The sequence below is a fragment of the Eschrichtius robustus genome, chromosome 2, assembly GCF_028021215.1.
Source record: "Eschrichtius robustus isolate mEscRob2 chromosome 2, mEscRob2.pri, whole genome shotgun sequence".
NCBI classification, from domain to species: domain Eukaryota; kingdom Metazoa; phylum Chordata; class Mammalia; order Artiodactyla; family Eschrichtiidae; genus Eschrichtius; species Eschrichtius robustus.
In genome coordinates, this window is record NC_090825.1 from 75,869,524 (window position 1) to 75,886,268 (window position 16,745).

Here is a 16,745-nt window from a genome sequence, read left to right on the forward strand (position 1 = left end):
TTTCTTCTTCTCAAATATTATTATCAAAATTCCACCTCTGTGATATCCAAAGATTACATGTTACTTTAAGAATGGCCATCAACTTAATATAAACGACACTCACTTCTTAGTATTTTCTTTCATCAAATTATCATATTGCATAAAACGCTGGAAGACATACACCGCCGTGGAGAGCAGCATGTGCAAGTTTTTCAGGGGTGCTTTGGAAGGAACCTCCTTGCCTCTCTCTTGCAGTCTGGCCAGGACAGCTGTTGCCACTTTACAACAGGCCTCCACAAAGTTTGCTCTAATTTCCTGAAAAGAATCATCTCTGCATGCCAGAGCCAGTGGAAGGATTGTGTCAAGTTTTTCCATGATGTCAGAACAAAACTAGGGCGAAATAAATGTAGCACTGAGTTATTTGTATTCTGACAGCACCGTGTAATTTATGTACAGGGGAGCTAAATTCCAAAATAATGAATTTGGCATCAAACATAAATATAGTGACACAACTTTATAATAATCGATTTCTCTGTTGTAGAAAGTTAAATGTTTTATTTCAAATAAAGAAATACCAAAATGATGCTTCTCTGTATATAACCGTCAAACCTTATGCTTACCAGAGAGACATTATGAAAAACTCATGAAATAGCTTTAAATTACTTTTATTTGTAGTTAATAGAACTCAGAAAATATGTATCCATGATTACATTATTTTTAACTTATTCCTGGGTTTTTTTCTCTAAATTTTCATAGAGGTATTTTTTTAAATTAATCACCACAGATAAATGAGGCTGTATCAGTTTAACTTAAACAATCTAAAAGCATCAGAAACAATCTCATATAGCATCTTCTTACTGGTAAAGAGTCAGCAACTCTCAGAAGTGATGCACTTAGATTTCACTAGTTGTGAATTTACTCCTTCTTAATGGCAAAGGAGGCGTGATGGATGGATGGGAAGGCGTAACTTGCCTCCACTCGAGGTAGGCCAAAAGTGTTCCCTGGGGAATGTTCTGGAGCCTCAGGGTGGCAATAGGGGATTAAGGCCACCTTTAAAAACTCTCTTTCAAAAACATTTCAGGGGCTTCCCTGGTGACGCAGTGGTTAAGAATCTGCTTGCCAATGCAGGGGACAAGGGTTCGAGCCCTGGTCCAGGAAGATCCCACATGCCACGGAGCAACTAAGCCCGTGCACCACAGCTACTGAGCCTGCGCTCTGGAGCCTGCGAGCCACAACTACTGAGCCCACGTGCCACAACTACTGAAGCCCGCGCGCCTAGAGCCTGTGCTCCGCAACAAGAGAAGCCACTGCAATGAGAAGCCAGTGCACCACAACGAAGAGAAGCCCCCGCTCGCTGCAACTAGAGAAAGCCCACGTGCAGCAACAAAGACCCAATGCAGTCAAAAATAAATAAATACATAAATTTATTTAAAAAAAAAATTTCAATGATACGTTGCTGACCTCACTGTGGACTTAATGCTGAGTAACTATATTTCTCTATTTCCGTAATTACTTCCTATTTTCTCAGTATGTTCCATGACTCTCAAAACACAGATGTAAGACTGATGTTAAAGGAATGGTCAGTAAGGTGTAAATAAAGATTTAAAAGTTGCCCAAACCAATAAAAGACAGTAACTCCTTCAACCTCCTAAATTTCTCCTGGAGTCATTCAAAGGTATAACCCAAACAAGCAGTTTCTCAGCCCCCCAGGAAGTCACAGAGGCCCTCTCTTTAGTTACCTCAGATTCATGGAGCAAAAAGCTGGCAGCAGGTTTAAGTCCTTTTTGCTAGCACAGTGGCCCATGGATACCAGAGAAGAAAACTGGTACTGGGTCAAGTGCCAAGTGTTTCCCAAGAGACTCCATCATTTTTCTATTGGTTCCCTTTGCAATGGCGTATATGAAAAAAAAAAAAAAAAAATCTCATATGCCAATCTAATTTGAAAGGATTTCATTTGATACTTGCCTTTGCAATTTTCTTTGGTTGGTCTGCCTCAGGAACCGCACGGCTATCTTGCCAAACTTGCTGGACATTTACAAGGTTCAAAGCATAGCTCATAGCTGAAGACCTTTCATTCTGTTCCTGTTGGAGAATTTTTGCGGAAAAGTCTTCAATGGCTGTTGTTATACAATGTGCCATGGGAAGAGACACTTCTTTAAATGCACTTCTCCAGCCAAAATTTAGTAGAGTAGCCTGAAATATAAGTTTATATGAAGTTATATTCATCTTAATTCAACAAGTGTTCTATTGTTATAGATATAAAAGTATTACTTTCATTCAGCATGTTGAATGTAGGTATTCTTTGATAAACTGTAAAAGCCATTCTTACAACCTAAAAATATTACCCAGTGAATAAAGCAATATACAAAAACATGTGCATTCTTTACACACAGTAATATACTGTCATTTCATTTTAATTCATCAGTGGATTTAATCAAAAACTTTATTTTTCAAAATTTAATCTCTTAAATATAGTTCAATAAAACCATCTTTATGAGAGCTGAAAGTTCCACTTACTATTTATCACATAAAGCAGCCTTTAAATTCAATATATTTAATAAAGCCTATATTAGATTTTTATGGTCTTTTTTTATAGTTTATTGTTAACAAGCATTGCAACATAAGACAGCATTTAATATTCAATCTTTTATTTCTTTTTCATTCTCAGAAATCCAGACAAACCAAAAAAATAGCAATAAGAAATAAATTTCTCAGAGAAAATATACCACTGTGTGTTTCTAGATTTTTATTTCTTTAGAATTTTACTTAGTTTCTCCACCCACAAAGTGGTAAGCAGCACTACTTTTGTTCCAGAAAATGAGGAATTAAAATGATCTGCATTGCTCTGTGTGTGGGGAGTGGGAGAGGCTGGGGTGGAGGGTGGCGGTGTTTTCTTTTTTTCTTTTGGTCTTTGGCTCATGTGGCAGTATGTTTACATATGTATATTTCCCTCAAGTCCTCTAATGTTCTCTAAAGTATAAAAGCATTATGGATAGTAGGCTGAATCTATGCTTAGGATTAAACTTTTCCTGTTTTAGTGTAATCTTGTTTACAGCAATAATTTACCTACTCCAACTTCAGAAGACGCTAGGCTTGATATTCCTAACTGAATTACTTACTTTTCTGGATCTCAAGTTTTTTGTTGGAAAAATAAAAGAGCTGAACTGAATGATTTCTACGATCCCTTTCAGTCTAAAATTACTGAGATGATGATCATTAGCTTAATTTTCTTGTATACATAATCCCACTAAGCGTTAATTTAATGCTTTTTTTTGTACTGCATATACATGCAGTACAAAGTAATAAAGGTGATTCATCTTCTAGAGCTAAAATTCTATGATCCCATAACTCTATAATCAGAAAAAGTGGCTCTCCTTCTCATTATGCTTATAATTAAGATGTAATTGAAATTTCCTTTCTAAAGTTTATTTGGACCTTTAACATCATAGGGCCTGCCTAAAGATACAACTCTCATTTTATTTTTACATAAAATGAATCAATAATTGAATCTACTCAGCTCATATAATTTCTTTTCTCATAAGTGAAACTTTGAAAGTGCCACGCGTGTAGTTCTGTGCTGTAACAGTATTTTCTTGGGACGCATTTATGATAGAAATATAAAAAGGAACCTACCTTCATAAAAATTAAAAACAACAACAACAACAATAAAACTCTGCTTTTTGTTCCCCCACCAGGGCATGTCTATTCACTAAAATCATTCATTTATGCATTCAAGGCAATATGTTATGGGGAAAATTGCCGTCAATTGCCATGGTCACAGTGACTTTTTGTGCGTGTGTGCGTGCCATGATGATTACCTTTGCCCATGGTAATTTATATGTAATTATACTACCTCCTAAATTCTCTTTTCAAAATATGGAAAACCAAGCACGTTAATAGCTGATCTTAAAAAGAAAATTGAAAACATTTACTATTCAGATCTCCTCCTAGAAGTCTATTTATTTACATAAAATATCATTGGCTTACTTCTACCCTTCCCATCTGATGTTTGGAACCATACACCTTCCAGTTAAAATACAGAGGATTTACTAGTTGATCAAAGAAAAAAATAGAGGAAATAATGTAGTTTTCTGTTCTGTGTACAAAGGAGCTACCCACTAAATCCCTTTCTTCTATTACCTAACGCTAATTTCTTAATATCTACTCTGATTTTTGGTTAAAACATAATGTATAATTTTGCTTTTTTTCTGATTATTTTCCTTGCTTTCTACATTGAAACTCTGTTAAAACTCTATGTTCTTTTGCCTTTTAAAGGTTTACCTACTAGATCAGTCAAGATCCATTCAGAAAATAGAAACCACTCTCGGTATTTTGAAAGGAAGAATTTTAATGTAAGGTATTAATTACTAAGGTGATAGAAGATTTGAGGAGCCAAACATGGGTTATGAAGCAAGACAGTTATTTTATTACTATTACTACTACTACCACTAGCTACTACCACTCCTAGGGCTGGAGGAACAAAGAATGGGAACAGTGCTATGGAAGTGTAGTCCCCGGGGCCACCAGTGAAGGAGGCCGACCTTCCAGGCGGACCTGAAACCTCAGAGAGAGGACTGTGCGTGGGGAGCAGCATGGAAGAAACGAAGGAGTCACAGCTACTCCTGGAGATGTTCTCTAAAACAGAGCAAGGGGAAGAAATCCTCTGGTTTCTCTCCAAGAACTACCCTCCAATCTTCCCTTAGCGCTTTTCATTGGCCAAACCTACCCAGGTCCATAAAGCAAGAAAGCCTGGAAGAGGTTTTTCTCTACTATACAGAACAGAGCAGAGGAAGAGTGGTAATGGATCTGAGAACAAACAGGGGCATGCTGGGCACACTCAAATAAGAGGCCAGTTCAAACTATTCTTTCCTCTTTCCTTTTTCATCTCCACTTTCTCACTTTTCAACAATTGTCTACAGTCCAGATTCTCAAGGTGTAGACCCCCGAGTGGGATGAGAACAAAGATCTCTTCACTGCCAGCTCCCTACTCCTTGCATGGAACACACTGTGCAGCAGAGCAGTGTTCCCACTAAATTCAACTTTCATCAAAATTAATAAGACAATTTTCAACCAGGAATTATTGTTTTAGTGGCAAAGGGTAAAACTCAAGACATTTTGATTCATAAAGGAGTCATATAAAAATGATGATGCTATTACATATGAATAAAAAAAAACATATGAATAAAAAAAACACCACCCATTTTCCCTCACTTACCTCTTTTACTGGTAGCAATTGCTCTGAAGGAATACTGGCTTCATTTGTGCTAGGTTTCTCTATTACAACTTCTCTGTTGGCTGTCTCCAAAATTTCTATGCAATAGAAAACAAACACACAAACTTACATTAAGAAAAACAAACCATACTAGATGTGATTAACAGGTTAAAATTAATTACATAGAAAAGCTCTATCCATAGTAAACACACACACACATACAAACACATCAAGATACAAAGAATACAGTCAACAAGATGTAGGGTGATATTGCCATCACAATAATGAGAGGATCAAAATATAGAGTTCTTTTCTATACATACAACTTGATGGAATTTATATGTTATTTATATTCATATTTGATGTATATGCATATATAATCTGTAAAATTCAGATCCTTTTGTCATTAATTCATTTTCATGTTAATAATGTAGGATAAGTTAACAATACAAAGTAAATATCAATTTCTTTGTTCATTGAAAAAGCTAAATTCTAAAGTACTGCTTTAAAAACCAGTGGTGTTCTTTAGCACATTAATATTTCTTTTTTTGAAACAAGACAGAACAAAAGCACATGGATAAACATCATCATATCAGGAAAAATTATACTTTTAATAAGATTATCAATAAGTCATTGGAAAAACACAAACACTGAGACAGGTAAGAAATGATCTCTAGCTTCTAAAATGGAAATACTTCCTCAACTTTTATTTTTCAGAATTAAGAAATTCTTTCCATGGGAAAAATACAGATCTACAAAAATGTAATGAATAAATATGCCAAAGAGACCCTTCCATTTTCTATTATGGTTCTATTAATTATAGTTTAATTCAATATGAATGACTTAGCAATTATCTTTTGGTTTTGCTTAGACTTGATATATGATGACGAATTATATAGCATGATTAATTTTTCTTTTATTTTAATAATCTTAAGAGTCAGTTTCTCCTTATGTCCTGGGCAAACAAATCTCCAAATATCATTGATTCTTATCAGTAGGGCTTCTGACAAATATAGTCATCTAGAAAATATGTGGGATTTTTGTTTGTTTTTTCTAAATATGGTTCTATGAGCTTAACCATGAACGATTCCTAAGTAACACAATCCACAGAAACATTCTCTCAAAAGGTAAATATTCCATTTGGTAGGCGATAGCAACAACCTTTTGAGAAATGTTATCAGAGTTCATTCTGAGGAAAAGTTTCCCCCAACTCTAGTGTTTCTTAATCACTTTGGATTTGTGAACACTTCATAGAACTTGATTAAAGTGACAGAACACTTCATCCAAAATGCACAGTATGACTGTGTGCGCGCACACACACTCACACGTGCTATTGGAGATTCCCCGGCCCTCTTGTAAAGCACGTTCATGATCCTCAAGGGGCCATGGACTGCAGTTGAGGAATCCCGCTTCATTTCTCAACATACATCACAACACAGACAAGGTTTTAGATCAGTGTTATACCATTTAACCTAAAATGCTTTCTCTATGGCTTGCATTTTATTACATCTTTTGCAGAAGCTAGTGTTATTAATAAGGATCAATCTCAATATTGAAATAAAATCCAAATTAAGCAGATCTTTAAATAAAGAAAAATGAAACTATAAGCCTATGAAAGAAAATATGGAATTTTTTTTCCAAAATATACAAGGTAGAGACTTTTCAGAAGGACACAGAAGCCATAAAACAATTCTGCATAACAAAAATACTGTTAATTGAACTGGATATGAAAAACTGGCTTGTAACTCTCTCTCAATGTCCATAGCTTTTAAAAAAAATTAATAGACTTTAGCTTTTCGAGCAGTTTTAGCTTTTTAGAAAAAATAGAGCAGAAAGTACAGAGTTCCCATATATTCCCTCTCCCCCTGCCCTCAGTTTCCCCTATTGTTAACATCTTACATGGGTGTGGAATATTTGTTACAATTGATGAACCAATATTGATAGATTACTATTAACTAAAGTCCATAATTTGCGTTAGGGTTCATTTTTTGCATGGTGCAGTTCTATGGCTTTGCCAAACGCATAGTGTCATGCATCCACCATTACTATCACACAGATTAATTTCACTGCTCTAAAAATCCCCTGTGTTCCACCTACTCACCTCTCCTCCCTTCCTCACTCTCCTTAGCAACCACTGATCTTTTACTGTCTCTATACTTTTGCTTTACCCAGGATGTCTTATAGTTGGAATCACATAGTATGCAGGCTTTTCAGATTGGCTTCTTTCACTTAGCAATATTCATTTAAGTTTCTTCCATGTTTTGTGTGGCTTGATATCTCTTTTTTTTAAATCAATGAACAATATTCCATTGTATTGGCATAGCACAGTTTATCCACTGACCTACTGACGGACATCTTGGCTGCTTCCAAATTTTGGCAATTATGAATAAAACTGCTGTAAACATTCATGTGCTGGTTTTTGTGTGGACATAAGTTCTCAACTCATTTGCATAAATACCTAGGAGTGTGATTACTAGATCACATAAGGCAAGGTTTAGCTTTATGAGATAACAACCACATAGTCTTCCAAAGAGACTGTACTATTTTACGTTCCTATTAGCAATGAATGAGGGTTCCTGTTGCTTCACATCCTTGCTAGAATTTGGTGGTGTTAGTGTTCTGGGTTTCGGCCACTCTAGTAGGAGTGTAATGGTATCTCCTTGTTTCAATTTGCCTTTCTCTGATGACATACGATGCTGAGCATCTTTTCATATGCTTATTTGCCATCTGTATATCTTCTTTGGTGAGCTCTCCAGATCTTTTGCTCATTTTTAAATTGAGTTTTTTGCTTTTCCTGTTGAATTTTAAGAGTTCTTTGTATATTTTGGATACAAGGTCTTTATCAGATATGTATTTTGCAAATATCTTTCTCAGTCTACGTTTTGTCTTTTCATCCTCTCTATGATCATTCCTTTTTACTTAGCAATTCCACCTTAGTAACTTACTGTCCAGATATACATGAGGACATATAAGACATAGTTCAAGTAAATTTGCCGTATCATTGCTTGTGGAAGCAAATGAAGAGGAAAAAACAACCCTATGTGTCTATTAATGAGTAGCTGATTAAATTATGGTACATGCACCAATAGAAAACTGTTCAGCTGTTTTTCTGAATATGGGGTGTTTCTACATAATTGTTAATAAAAACAAGAATCTCTGTATAGTATGACAAGATCTTGTGTTATTTTAACATGGGGATATATATGGAAGTAGTTGCCTTTGGAAAGGGAAACTAGACAAATGGAGTGGAAAAAGACTTAATTTTAACCATATATCCTTTTATCCTGTTTAAAAGTTTTACTATATGCCTGGACTATTATTGGAAAATATTTTTAAAGAAGAAAAAAATAATAAAGATCAAGTTGTCAATGACATGAAGAGGAAACACTTGGATTCTTAACGTCACTTTACTTTTCTACAGATAGGTCATAAAAATAGTTGATGTAAAAGGTATTCACCCTGGAAAAATAACATTAATTCAAAGCACAAGCTTTTCAGATCTATTCTTGGAACTAACTATTTGCCATTGTGTAACTATAGTTCAAAACTTATAAAAAAGGTTAATTATCTTATATTTATCATTTCATTCCCAAATACATTCTGCTTATTCACTCAAAATAATGCGCTTTGATGTTTATACACACCATCTGCCTGTTTTCAAGATGAATTAAAAAATAAGATAAGCTTCCCAATACTTCTTTTGCTGGTGAGCAATTCTATAGTAAGATAGAAAAAGAATTATTGAGCAATTATGATAACCTGTATAATATAATCTTCCCCTCCAAATTAAAAACATTTTAAAAAATTTAATCCTATACAGAGAAGCCAAGGGATTATTTTAAGGCAGGATTAGTAACACTGAATCTAGACTAATAAGATATCTCACGATTTTAACGAATTGTGGCATTTTTATATTTGTTTGGAATTCAAAATGGTCAATTTCAAAATTTGGCATTGTCAAACTTTATGAGCTCTTTGAACATTTAACAAATTATTTCACCTTTTTAAAAATATATTGGACATTCTATACACTTATTAGCATTGTCTAGAGAAGGTAGCCCATTTTTGGCTCATCGTTCTAAAACATAGTTATTTGCATGCAATCAACACTGGTTTCTTTAAGAGCGTGCCCAGACTAAGGACCTCAGTAGAGTAGGGCAGAGGGTCACAGGAATGCCAGCTGCTGAACAGCCTCTGCCTATGGAGTTCGCTGTGGTTCATTTTACACTTCTGGTTAGTTTCCACACTGCCGTTTTCTTTCATAGAGAGTAGAGGTTGGCAGTACTTCCCTGTGACATCCACTTTCACACCCAAATTGGTCTTCATAGGCTCCCATTGTGTGCACTACAAAGCAACTTGCCTTGTTGGCAGCTCTAAGTGAGAACTACAAGTCTCTCTTTTCTTTACTGTTCTTTTCTGGCTCACAAGCAACCTCCCACCAAAAGCTGAATCTGTAGAAGAGACTACATCCAAGAGATAATACTATGAAAAAGTATGAAGAGAAGCCCAGGTGGCCACCTTGCAAATTTCCAATGTGGAAGCCTTCGACCTCTCTGCCCAAGAAACAGCTAAAGTCCTAGTGTAATGAGCTTTACAAACCCTAGGAGCCTCTTTACCTTAACTACATACGCCTCCCTAATACAATCCCTTAACCATCTAGCTAAGGAACTCTTAGAAGCCATTTGACCCCTCTTAAGACCCCCTAAGAGTACAAACAATCTTTCAGAAGATCTGAAATCTTTGATTCTTCTGAGACAAACCCTAAGTGTTCTTCTTACATCCAATTGAAGCAGCCATTGCTTTTTGTCATTGCTGGGGCTAAAGAAAAATGAGGGCCAAGAAACCTCCTGGTTTAGATAAATCTCAGATGCCACCTTTGGAAAATTTGAGGAACTGCCCGAAGAACAGCTTTATTCTGAAGGAGTATTAGAAGTGCCCCATAAATCAAACCCGAGTCCACTCCATAAGATAAGATCACCTAAAAGAAATACAGTAAGATCCCATAACAGTGAAATAACGTCCTATCATTTTTCTGAAATGACCAAAATAGAAAACCATCAAATCATGACCAAACAAAAGCAAATAAATATAATGACTAAATATCTTTTCTTTCTCAGAAAATATTTCTTGTGTCTCTACAAAATCTATTGCGTTGTATTCAAATTCCTAAAAGCACTGCCAAGTTGGCCAAATCTACATTATAGTAGTAAACATCAAAGTAAAAAGTAAAACATTTGGTTAATCATCTTTATATTTTCTCTATGTGATGTTAAGCACCTGGATATTTTTAAAACATCTGGACAATGAAAAATAAAAAATACCTTACTTTTCGTCACATTGTTTTGGTTACATAGACATACTAGGCAACTCCTTCCAAGATCTTTATTAGCAAAATATGTTCCAATCAAAACAAATACACCAAAAACCAAATGACTTGATCTTTTTTCTCCCCATCCTCTCCCACACAAGATTTCTAAGCAAAACATTAACTGTCAGGATAACTTAAGATTCATTTGGTTTCTTTAATCATTCAAGAAATCTTTTCCTTCCTGATTTAAGAAACCAAGGCTTTTGATAAGAATTGATTAACGTGGCTACACTGAATAAACCATTTAAGATTTTTCTGGACAATTTCCCTCAAGATCATTCTTTTCAGGGATCCATTTACATAAAATTATGGCAGATTAAATCTTGGCTTTGTTACAAAAATATATGAATGAAGAACACATATATCACAAGAGGATGTTCTAATACTTAGACATTTCTTACAGCTGTCCTTCAAATTTCCTTCCACTTACTATGTTTGATAATCCACAAATGTGTTTCTATAGTACACTATTATTAATGTGATACTGAAGTTGCTTTTATCTGCCATGCTGCTTATATGATGACAAATTTGGGGTAAGACAGTATATTGTGGCATAATTATATATTTTCTCTGTTGATTTTATTCAATAATCATAACTATTGCTCTCAAATACACAGCACTGGCAAGTCTCAACATTGCTTGATCTCAATCCAGTGCAGTTGAACCAGCTTTTTCTTTTTCTCCTTTTTTCCTGAAATCAGTATGTCAAATCTTTGCTTCAGTTCTTGGTTATTGAACTTTTATATCTTTAGAATACCTCTCTAACACAATTCTAGTTTTGAATTTATGCTGCCCTTAAGAGGAATAAAGTTCTCAGAATGAGCTATTTCTCAAGGGCCTGGCCTAGGACCAATACAAGATGAATCCAAATGGATAGGGGTCTAGATGCTTTGGAGTTCACTCTGTGTTTTGATCCACACCTCAGAAAAGATCTGCTAGAGATGTGGATGAGAGATGCCAAATCTTAGCCGGGCATGATGGATGAGTACCAACACCAAGTGTCAACTGCTTGTGGCACCAATAAATTTTTGTCAAAAATTAGGACATCATATTTCTCTATTCAGATCTCTCTTTGATCCAGTTAGTTCCATCTAGAAGACCCTCTAGGGCTCACATTACCTCCTAATAAATGGACTTTTTCATTCCATTTTTTAATTTTCATATTATCTGTCCTATGTTTTTATTATTTTCCCATTTGATTTTTTTTGTCAGATTCAGAAATCTATATTCCACACTCATTTTTCTTCAAATTATATCCAAATTTGGAAAAAAGAATCTACATTATTTATTTTATAATTTAATAGTGCTGCTTAAACTTAACCTGAAACGTAGAAGGCCAGTAACCTATGCTTAATATAAAACAAACTCCAATCCTATAACTTTTCTAACATTATTTACCCAGGCTAGGTAAATAAAGAAATACAAAAGTAAATATATTAAACTAAATGTAAATTTCACTAAGAAATCAGGTTTTGAAATTTGCAGATTGATTTTTAATCACTTGCTTCCCTCACTCTGTTTTGCAAATGCAGCCACTATTCAAATTTACTCTCCTTAAAATGATATGTGGTATTATGTAAAAGAGAACTTTGTATAGTCCACTCTGATATAGATGAAAATCTTTATAAATATAGATATGAAAACAGAGAACATGTCTTAACCATTATGCCTCTGAATTGTTAGAAACATTATTTGAACACACATGGCACAGTTTTCTTTAAAAGGATTTTGTTGAGACTAACTAAAAACAACATATTGTATAAGTATAATTACAATTGTAACAACTCACATTTATTGTTTATGATATGCTAGACATTCTTTTAAATATTTTACATTCACTAAATCATTTAATTCTCACAACCCTACATAATATATTGGAATCTAAAGCACTTAATACTGAAAGAAAATAAAGAGAAAATTAACTTAGTCTTATATCATCATTTTGAAGATGAGAAACTAGTCATTTGAGGAAACTAAACATTTTGCTCAAGGTCATCAGGCTGCTAGTGGCAAAAGAGGAGTTACTAGACCATCCGGTCTCCTTGATATTTCCAAAGGCCAGGCTGTGTTTCTTTGAGTTAAAAAAAAAAAAATTGATCTTATTTTAAGTAAAGACAATTATCCAAAATTGACATATGATGCTTTTCAATTAAAACAATGGAATTTACAATGTATAAAGGATAAAAATGTAATTTCATGGTGTGCTTTATAGTTAATGTTTATTTAAGGAATTCTGTCCTGTATTTTCGTTTTTTCAGGTAATGGTATAGATTTAATAGCAGGAAGCAAAAACAGAATTATAGATTTGCAGAAGAGCATATTACCTGAAGTATTCCTGGGTGTCTTGAGCCATAAAAACATTTCTTCAAACAATTCCTGAACATTTTGTTCCAACTTCAAAAAGGATTTTATGAGCTGTGATAAGAACTCGAGTTCATCTAAGGAGAGGAAAACATTTCTTCCTTTCTGTGGGCATTCAGGAGTAACTGTGAAAAGAGCAGATCAATACTATTGAACATGTTATGTGTTTTCTCATTCAATATTACAATAATCAATGATTCCTTAAATCATCAAAACTAACAAGATCCTTAATAATTAAACCAAGTTTGTTCTTTAGTAAATACATATAAAATCTCCTGGGAGAGTCTTTCCCCCACCTCCTCCCTGGGAAGCTGGAGATAAGTATTCTGTTTGATGCAAACATGACAATTAAATAATTATATTAAATCTCAGAGTTATTAACAGGAATGTGATTTGTCGTTATAAAATCACATCTTATACAATTCTGTTTTTTTAAGGTCTGGCATAATTTGAATCTAGTCACAAGGAAATATCAGACAAGCCTAAACTGAGGGACTTTCTACAAAATAGCTGGTCTGTACTCTTCAAAAGTGTCATGTCAGGAAACACAAAGACTAGGAAATGTTCTAGTCAAAAGGAATCTAAAAAGACATGACAACTGAAATCAATACATGATCAGCATTTTATTTTATCTTATTATAAAGGACATTATTAGGGTAATTTGATGAAATCTGAGTAAGATCTACAATCTAATGCTTTTACTGCATGACTTAAGTTTCTGATTTAGACAACTATACTGTGGTTATGAAAGAGAATGCCCTTGTTCTTAAGAAATGCACACTGAAGTATATAAGGGTAAATACTTGTGATTTATTCTCAGTTCAGAAAGAGAAATCATTTTAAGCGGGAAAGAGAATGCAAATTTGGAAATGTGGTAAAATATTAACTTTTGGGGAATCTGATATTTTTTAAAGTGTGAAATTAAAATAAAAATTTAAAAGAAAAAAAGACTAGATAAAGGATATAAGTCTTCAAGACCTTAAAAGTGTTGTTCCTAGAGCAATAAAAAGAAGCAAGTTAACTTATTGCATCTAGATTATATTATTCATGAAATCATAATTAAAAATAACTTTCATCTAAATAATTATGATATCTATTGCTTTCCTAAGAACAATGCAACTCAAAAGATTGATTTTTTTCCCTCATAATGACATTCATTGTTGTCACACTACCATTTTAATACTATTAAAAAAAAAAAACAACGTCTACTCCTTAAGAGTATGGAGAAAAAGACTGACCTCACTAAACGATACTTTTGACCAAATTTTCAAGGATTAAAAAAAAAAATCCTTCCTTTTTGATTGCCACTTCTTAAAACATGTATATAGGAAGTGTCTTGAGGCTTAATTACAAAATGGAAAATTTGTAAACTCTTAGAAAGTAAGCATTTCAAGTGCCTTTGGAGAGAAAATACTGAGTGCTACTTAGAAATGATATAAGGTCTGGTGATTCCATGTGAGGAAAAGATTACCTTTGTCACACGGATTTAGAAGGAAGTTTCCAGAAATGTAACGATTTTATGGGTTATCCACTTGCTTAACTGAAACTTTAAAATGTTGGTATCAAATTTGTAGCCATGTGATACAGTCTTTCATATGATATAGGACCAAAAATGTCATGGTGTCTTTGCAGATAGTATGAGAGAGACCAGTCAGCCAACTTAAACTGTGGCATTTAGTCCCGTTCTTAAAAGAGTAAAAAAATGCTTAAAAAAATCTTTAAGTATTTACAAAAACTGTTTCACCTCTACATTGATGCTAACCCCACATATATTAAAGTCTATCTCTAAATAGCCCTACTCACATCTACTAGTCTCCCATAGGCATGCCAGAGAACACAAGCGTGTACAATCATCATGTATAACTAAGGTTTTGCCATTAAAATCATGACCCAAAAACGAAAAGAAAGGAGAACAAATATATTATGATTCACTTAGCTGTTGCTTGATTCTCATTTGGCCTGTAGATGGAGGCTGGTCTAACCTTCTAAATCATAAAGATGTTCTTTTTGGAACCAGATTGTTTATAAGGCAAATTTTCAAAAATTTTAAGAATTCTTCCTAATTCTTTAATAGTTTGGCTGGAAATTAAACATAGGTTTTGTGTAGCTCAATTCTAAATTGGAAATATTGTGAATGTTTAGAAAGTAAGCAAAAAAGCCACCCCCCCCCCAAATCTCTCAGAATTATGTATAGATATATATATATGACCTAACAGTGCTACTTGTTTAAAACTACGTAGAGTTGGAGGATTCTACATGAAAAGGTCTTACCTTCATGACTTGGATTTAGAAGGATCTTGTATTCCAGAAATGTAACAATATTGAAAGGCAAATCTATTTCAATCCATGAATCATTATAACTTAGTAATGAAAGAGGATAGAATAATATGTATGACCTAAATCTAATCATTTTGTCCCCAAAAAGCAATGATTATGATACAGATCCATTAATTAGTAGTTCTTATTTGCTATTACTATTAGCTCAGTGTTCTCCCAAGGCACATCTTGAGGGTTAATTTATGGGGAAAATAATTTGTGATGAATTCATTTTGTGAACGTCCAATTGAAGTAAAATAAAACACAAAGGATGAAATAGAATTTCCCAAACTTATCTCACAGGACTTGTTTTAATCATCACACTTCAGCTCATGATTTCTTTCTGCCCAAGCATACCTATTTTTCTGTTCCTTAGACTTTTCACTGTTAATCACACTAGGAAAGGGTTTCCCCCAGCAGGAGTTCCCTTTACTTTTGCCTTCACTAAATTAATCTCCTTTTCCTTCTTCTTTCAAGATTCAGTTTGTTCCTCTCCTCCAAGTCACCTCTCCATAAATTCTTATCTGGATACAATCAATCCAGGAGTCTGCCTTCCCGTGTTAAGCCAATCTGGTCTTTACCCTTTTTTTTTTTTTTTTTTTTTAAATCACTGTAGAACTGTCTTACTTCAAGAAATTTTGGACATACCTGTTTACACACAGGCAAATATGTTTAGCTGGGTACCAATCATTGTTATAAAATACATGAAATAAGGATTGTTGTTTTATTGTAGAATGAGCTCTATGATTCTTAGGAAATACAAAGTTCTCCTAAATCCCAAGAAAATTATAAAGAAAAAATCTAAGTTTCCATTTTAGAGCAAGACATTATTTAAATTCACCATCAACTAACAATGAATAAATTCATGTAAATAATAACTAGATAGCTGAGGTTTTTTCCTCTATATTTATTTTTAATAAAAATTTTTTCTAAAATATAAAATTCTCTGCTATTCTATTATTCAGAGGATTTAGAACACAATTGAAATTTTCCTTCATGACAAGGTTACGATGAAAGTTACTTATTTTTGTGCCGCACTCAGGGACTAATGTCTGTCCCTCTGTTAAAGGGCATTTCTCAAAATGACAATCATTTGAAAAGGGTTCTGTGATCAAATAGGTTTGGGAATTACTACATGCTAATGATTCTTTTAAGTGATTCACAGTGCAAATTAGTAAAATAAAGTCTATTCACTTCTATAATAAAGTTAAAAAAATTAAAAACTTAATGTTTCTCAAACTTTTTTGACCAATGAACACTGGTTTACTGACATATCTATTAACTTCTAGAATTTCTCAAACTGCTTAGGGAACACTGCTCTGGATTACAGTCCCACTTGAGTATTTACAGCTGCTTTGTAGTGTTTCCCCCCTATTGTTAGGCCTTTCACTGTGGGTTCTTGTTGCTGCCCTTTTCCACTTGTAAACTGTTGTTCCTAATAGAATCATGGTATTTTTCAGACTCCTTTGAGAAACTAATGAAAGTCTTCTAAATCCTTGTAGACCCTCT

At 33.9% G+C, this 16,745-nt stretch overlaps 1 protein-coding gene across 3 annotated transcripts in view; it reads right to left on the reverse strand.

Annotated features, from left to right (window-relative positions):
• The window catches only part of KIAA0825 (KIAA0825 ortholog), a 408,207-nt gene that overhangs the window by 280,651 nt on the left and 110,811 nt on the right, over positions 1–16,745 (reverse strand). For all 3 annotated transcript variants that reach the window (XM_068535640.1, XM_068535641.1, XM_068535642.1), the window contains 4 exons: positions 12,884–13,045; positions 5,195–5,289; positions 1,945–2,172; positions 104–369 (listed from right to left, as the gene is read on the reverse strand). In XM_068535640.1, the coding sequence (XP_068391741.1) occupies positions 104–369; positions 1,945–2,172; positions 5,195–5,289; positions 12,884–13,045 (751 nt within the window). The remainder of the gene's footprint in view (positions 1–103; positions 370–1,944; positions 2,173–5,194; positions 5,290–12,883; positions 13,046–16,745) is intronic.